Raw genomic sequence first — 7,020 nt, 5'->3', positions numbered from 1 at the left:
TCCTGCTGCTGCTTGGCAGGAGTTTATTCAATCTGTTCCTCTTGGCTAGACCTCTTATCCTGGCTTGTGGTCTTATTTACAGTGTGATGGCAGAGTTATTTCTGCTCCAAAGGACTGTAGTGATCTTTTCTAAATGCTTCAGGATGAGATATGGTTGGAGATATGTGGAGAGCTGAACTAAATTCAAGTTTTGTAAGAGCTATTTGTTCTTTTCAGTTTTGTTGGGTTGTTCTTTTTTTTTTAATTATTATTTTGATTAATAGAAGAAGTAGAGACTTTTGGGAATGGGGGTTGAAACTTACGGTCTCTTCTTGAGGGATACTGTTTGGTCTTCTCAGCTATCACATGAATCCTCTACTCTTGGACCTCATAAATGTCTTCCATCATATTTAATACTGTTCAGAGATTATGTAGATACATAACGATGTGGGTGCAGTTTGTTCTTTAAAGTCTGAGTGCAGAGCCATAGATTTGGCAAAGAGCTAGGGAAAAGAAGTTTTGGTTAGTGCATGTTTAGGGAAGATCTGTTTCAGGAAATCTTAAACCACACAATTCCAGATATTCATGCTGTGGAATGTAAGTTTTTATTGTTTTCTCTCTTATTTTATGTACTTAAGACAAATTTGTATCTTAAAACAGTTTTAGGGGGGGATAAGCACATTTCTTGAACAAAATACATCCCACTGCATTTACAGTGGGGGTTCAAATTACTGTGTGTTGACTGTCTGTCCTTGTGCACAATCATGCCCCACAGTGGAGGATGAAGTGAGCTTTCCTCATTCAGTGATTTGGGATTGCCACTTGCATTAGTGCACCCAGCAGTAAGAGTTTGTGTACTGGCAGTGGTTACCATAGGGCATTTTATACACAGCACGTTGTTACTTTACAGCAACTTTGGTGTCCAAGTCCTTATGTCTCCCTGCCTTGGGTTAATCATTTTCAGAATAATTGAGATATGCATGTTGATTTTAGAGCACTTCAAAAATTTGCCACTTGAATGAGGCACGCTGGCTTGCTTGTTGAGAGGATTACCTGAAGAGCGAAGGTGAAGGGTAAGCGACAAGCAGGGCTCGGGGCCCTGCTGGCAGTGACACTTGTGTAGGCAGCAGACAGCAGGGTGTTGGCATAAGGCTGGTGGAACTGGTCAGTGGAGGGGACGAAAAATGCCATGGAGACAGAGTCAGGTTTAGATGAGAGCTCAGCAGTACGAGATACTCGGTATCGATATTCTGATACAAACCAAGGCCTAACATGCCACTACAGAACGTCTGGTGAGGAACCCTATTAGATGTGTAATATCGGTCTAAAAAGTGCTTGTGTCAGGTAATATGTGGGGAAGAACTGGGAATAATGAGGAAAAGTGTAACTATTGTGTGAAATGAGTAGCTTTATCTGGACTATGTTAAATAATAGAAATTCTCTTTTAAGAAGGTATTGAATAATTGGAGTAGTTTCAGAGCTGGGTGAAAAATGGGACAAGGGACACATGGAAAGAGTCTGAAAATGTGGGATACATTTGAGGGGTAAAAATTAGTAAAAGAATGATGAATATGTAAATATATGTGCATGTACATATATTATGAATCCTGAACATCTGTTGTCACTGTCTTATAACGCAAGAAGAAGGAAATGCTGAGTGAGATTCTTACCAAGCTTTCTTTTAAAAGTAAAAGTTGAAGTCAGTTACTGGGCATTCAAATGCATGCATTCATAATAAAATGGAAATGAATTCTATGTTCTTCCCTAACAGTTGCTTGAAGTTAGGTTTTAAAATGTGTTTCTGTTTTAAAAGCATGTAGCTTGAAGCCTTCAACTGCAACTACTCCACAAGTAAACGAAGATATCTTCACTTTTTGTTTAAATCTTTTCTTTTTTTTCCCAGTACATCCTTGAAGATGTGTGGCTCAAACTGCTTCAAACTGTCTGAACATTTGTTATTTAAGTGCTGAAGCTTTCCTACCACTTGCTTTCCTCCTGAAGCCTTAGTCTATTGAAGGATCAGAATTGGGTACTATGGTAAGATATTTTTTAAAGTCGTAGCAAAATCCTGAAGGTAGGTGCATTGTGCCAATTTATTTTGGTTTTATCTTTTATTCAGTAGTAAGAAACCAAAACAAATCTTAATGGTGTACAAAACCAGGAGAGGAAACTTTGAACTAGCTAACCAATCAAGAAACATCATTCCCCATGTTGTCTGTTCATACTTGCTCTGTGCCTCGAAGTGAAGAGTAAGAATCAAGTGAATCATTGAACAAGATCTTGTGTGTAGATGTATGTGTATAGTTCATCACAATGTTGTATAGAAATGTTTTACAGGTCTCTTCTAGATACTGCATTTTCTTTGAAATGCATTTGAGTTTAATGTCATTTTAAATTCCGGTATTTAAAATACTTAAGGTGATTTGTGGAAGAACAGAAGTTTTGATTTTTGGAGAATAAAAATAGGTAAACATAGGAGGAGGAAACCCTGTGAATAACAGGTGAGATGGAAAGATAACTGAACCTCTAAGCAGATAAAAACCCACAATTGTTTGCTAGATTATGCAATGATACTGTATTTGGAAACTGATATTTGTTCTTGATCTCAACAACTGTAGCAGTTTTGAATAACCAAGTGGTACTTTACAAATTTCAGGAATCACGACCAACTAAAACATGAGAAGATATGTTCAAGATGATCCAGCTAGAAGATTTTTCACTTCACAGAAATACTATTTTTGTTTAATATGTAATATAATTTGACAAAGCCAAATTCAGTTACTTACCTTGAAATTAGGACACGCCTGTGGCCTTCATCAGAAATGTTTCTAACATTTCCAAGAAAAAATATGTCCCAGAAACTGAGTATGTTTTTACTAGTCTTTGGTATCATTTGGGGTTTGATGTTGCTACGCTACACTTTCCAGTATCCAAGACGCCAAAGCAGTGCTGAGCTGCGTGGACAGATATTAGACCTCAGTAAAAGATATGTCAAAGCACTGGCAGAAGAAAATAAAAACCTAATGAATGGTGGTGGTGGAGCCTCTGTGGCAGGATATGGTAAGAGGAAAAAAGCCATACTAGTTACTTGAATATATTCTTTTTCTGAAAACTGTAAAGTTATAATTTTTTTTTAAAGTAGTATATGCTGCTCTTCAGCAGAAAAAACCTCTTTATAATAACTGATTTGATTTTAGTTTATTCAATGAAGTTGAAGATTAAGATGAGTTGCAAAATCAGGCTTCAGACATGAAATTTTTGCTTTCCAGGATTTTTTTTTAGATCTCTCCAGGTACATGAATACAGTTACTTACAGAAGTAACAGTTACATTATGCTTTTTTCTGAATCTCCAGCTTCTGAGGAATAAGCACATGCTTGATACAGGGACAAAGTTTTCTATTGTCACTTCGACGTTCCAGGTTCTAGTACCTCATTGCTAATTTCTCACTTTTATTTCTTGAATTTTCTTCTCCTTAAAAAAGCAGTGAAAAAGCAACATACTAGTTGAGTTTGTAGTCTGGAGACTGGAAGGCAATTATGAATTTAGCAGAATCTCCCCTTGTTTAAGAAGTAGCCGTAACAGATAAGGTTTATTGTCTTGTGAGCTTTAATACTTGCTGCATCATATCTCTCTGTCTGATTTGCCTGTCTTGTGAATATGTACCTAACTTGATAAATAGGTGGCCAGTATTCACTACCTTCTGAAATATTGAAAAGATAACTAAAAATGTTTATTTTTAAAAAGTAGTATCTGAAAAGATGTGTAGTAATGTACTTTGATCCCCTTCTTAAGATTTCCTTAAATACCTCTGCCTGTTGTAGGATGCCCTTTATAGACATTTGGTAAGAGTGCAAGCAGCAAAAATGTGTCTGAAGTCTTTTTGCTCCTGCTCAGGAAGAAGGAAGCAAGTCTGTGATGACAAGATGTGCAGGAGCAACCCAAGAGGAGTAGGACAGTAAAAAGTGTTTAAACCTTCAATCCTTTCATTCTTAAAATTAATTTTTATGACAGCAAGAGACTGCCTTCTCTTTTCTTCCCTGTTTTCTCCTTCCACTTTTCTTTTTTGTCATCAAGGACTTCCTTCCTTTACTGTGTAATTAAGTTTTTCTATCATTAAAAAAAACCCTGAAAAATCCTTTTGTACTGTAGCTTTCTCCTGTTCTATAAGTCTTACAGTGTATTTCCAAATGAGACTTGTCTTCTGAGGTTTTGTCTGAAATTTAATAAAAAATGAAGTAATCTCTTGATCTACAGGCTGATCATCAGAATTAAAACTTGACAATTCCTTCTCTCAGACTGTTGAGCACAGAATGATATTACAGAGTACATGACCCACCCTCTGTTACTGGCAGTAGACCCTGCTCTGGCTTGAATTGATAAGCAATTTATTTTTTATTTTCTCAAAGTTAACATTACTAAACAAGAACTAGTTAATTTTAGAGGAAAGGGCTGACCTGAGACTTCTCTTTTTTAAACCTAATTTACTACTGATTTTTAATTTTATTTATTTTACTCCTATTTTTTCACTTTGATGCCTGTGATCTTTCTCTCCAATCTTTCTGCTTAGTTAAGAACTAATTAGAGGGTGGGGGGTAGAGACAGAGTTTGTAGATGTCTTCATGTGTAATGGGAGTCTTGACACCTTGTAAAATCTGGTAAGTTTGTTAATTTTTTTCAAATCTGAAAGAAGATGGTGATTGGCAACAGCATAATTAGCTTCTGTAGAAAGATGTTACTGGTTTTGTGATCCAGAGCATGAGATTTTTTTTTCCTATATTTTCTCTTATTTTTCAGTCAATAAATATGTAAATAGATTTTTTTACCCTTGCTTTGTAGCTTAGGTAAGAAGCAAAAAGATACCTTCTAATAGCAGCTTTTCTGTGGGCTAAATCTGTCATTTAGGGGAAAGCTATTAACTACCTTTTTTATGCTGGAAAATATTTAGATATAGTCTCTTGCATCCAAGGCTAAAAGATGACATATCTGAGTATTCCAATGCTGTTGTCTGGATGAAATTTGAAATAATACCTTTGAACAGTCACTTCTAATGTTCCAACTAGTGTTTTTGTTCTTACACTCTAATATTTAATTGGCTGCCTTCACCGTTCCCTGTTATGGTGGTATCTCCCTTCCCTAAAATAACAAAGAAATGGTATTAAAGAAAAATCAAGCAGCTGTTTAATTCTGTACTTGTATACCAACCTGTACTCCTTTCCAAAAAGTGTGGTAGGGAGGATAGCAAGTGTTAAGATGTGAATATGTAGAAATAGCAGTTCTTTTCCACACGTAGTAAATAACAGGCTGTAATTTGTTTTTTCCATTATCTTCAGCTGATCTTAAGAGAACAATTGCTGTTCTTCTGGATGACATCTTACAACGCCTCGTGAAATTGGAAAACAAGGTTGATTACATCGTTGTGAATGGCTCAGCAACAAATACCACTAATGGAACTAATCATCAGGTGCCAGTGACTTCAAATAAACGTGTAAAGCCAGCAAGCAACATTAGATAGCAAACAGGGCTGCTTTGTGTTGCTACGTCATTGATGGATAATATTTAAGATAAGCTTTTTATCTCTGGCTAGGGCAAAGAAGTAGTTGACTCTGAAACAAGCGTAAACTATTGTATTCTACAATGTGCTTGGATCTATGTAGGCCTAACATGCTTAGGTTCTCAAAGCATTATTTCATTGCCTTTGAGCAGTGCTTCTGAAGTGATCTTTGTTGTCTCTAAAGATATTTTGGTATCATTGATTTGGTGTAGTAGACCATTGGATAATAACAATATGTGGAAAGCAATGAGAAACTTATAGGTAGGTTTCTAAATATATTTATTTAAGTATGAATATAACATATCTTTTGGATAGGCGAGCAGTATTGTAGCTTATTCATTTTTTGTGATCTGCATTAAGCCGAGGTAACTGAGGAAAATGTGTTGCTACGCAAACGTTAGAAAATGTGTACACTTAAAATATTTTGTTACTTACTTACTAAAACACTATTAAATTGAGGATAGCATTGGTGGTAATATTTTTAAATTGTGACCCAAAGAATGTCTTTATTTGCACTATCTGTCAGAGTAGTTAGAGAATTTACTGTATATTTAAGAAAATTTATTATAATAGGAAAACTTTCTAGGTAGTAACACTGTCCAGGTTTATCTTTATGCCAGAGATAGGGCAGTTAGATTATCAAAAGCAAATCATCATCTGTGATCTCTTAGATGATTATTTCTTAAAAAGATATTTAAATGTATGTATTTTGTAATTGCAGATAAAATTATTTAAGTGATGGAAATAAGTTTTGGAGATGTGAATATGGTTTATTTTTATTCGTTGCTGTTTGTTTTTAACATTTTAATGCCTTGCAGTTTGTGTTGAGTATAGCACACCATCTCCCTGAGTTGCTTTCTAGATCAGAAGGAAAAGCAATGACGGGAATCAAGGCATCTCTGCATTTAACAGAGGTATATGTACTAAGGGTGTCTTATCATGGAATATTTGAGAGCTAAGGTAATGTTTGCCTTATGTCTAAGTCAGCCTTACAGCAAAGTAAATTGCATGCCATGTGGGTGCACTGTATCTCAAATGTTACTGAAATGATATTAAAGTGCCACTGAACCTGTTTTTTAGATTGTACTGAATGTTTGGAGGGGACAGAATGTTCAGGGACTTCTGCCAAAAGTGTCCTGTGAGTGAGGTTTTGGGGATGAGTAAAACCTGAGGCACTCGATAATATACCAGGCAAAGTTATGTATTTTTTTTCTTTCTTCTGTTTCCCTGCTGATATTCTCAATGGTTATAAAGGAAAATACAATTGCAATCTTAGTTAGTACTTACTTAGTATGCAGATGATTTTTTTTTTTTGGTAACACTTTTTTTTTTTTTTTGGTAACACTTTTTTTTTTTTTTTGGTAACACTTTTTTTTTTTTTTTGGTAACACTTTTTTTTTTTTTTTGGTAACACTTTTTTTTTTTTTTTGGTAACACTTTTTTTTTTTTTTTGGTAACACTTTTTTTTTTTTTTTGGTCACATTGTGT

At 35.2% G+C, this 7,020-nt stretch overlaps 1 protein-coding gene across 1 annotated transcript in view; it reads left to right on the top strand.

The window, feature by feature from the left end:
* The window catches only part of CCDC126 (coiled-coil domain containing 126), a 16,202-nt gene extending 9,422 nt beyond the window's left edge, over window positions 1-6,780 (top strand). The window contains exons 2-4 of the mRNA XM_008631335.2: window positions 1,883-2,016; window positions 2,636-3,039; window positions 5,312-6,780. Of these exons, the coding sequence (XP_008629557.1) occupies window positions 2,802-3,039; window positions 5,312-5,493 (420 nt within the window). The 5' untranslated portion in view covers window positions 1,883-2,016; window positions 2,636-2,801 and the 3' untranslated portion in view covers window positions 5,494-6,780. The remainder of the gene's footprint in view (window positions 1-1,882; window positions 2,017-2,635; window positions 3,040-5,311) is intronic.
* The last annotated feature ends 240 nt before the right edge of the window (window positions 6,781-7,020 follow it).

Source organism: Corvus brachyrhynchos, unplaced genomic scaffold (assembly GCF_000691975.1).
Source record: "Corvus brachyrhynchos isolate BGI_N302 unplaced genomic scaffold, ASM69197v1 scaffold84, whole genome shotgun sequence".
Classification (NCBI taxonomy): Eukaryota; Metazoa; Chordata; class Aves; order Passeriformes; family Corvidae; genus Corvus; species Corvus brachyrhynchos.
Note: the sequence above shows the minus strand (reverse complement) of the source record. Positions and strands in the feature narration are given on the sequence as shown.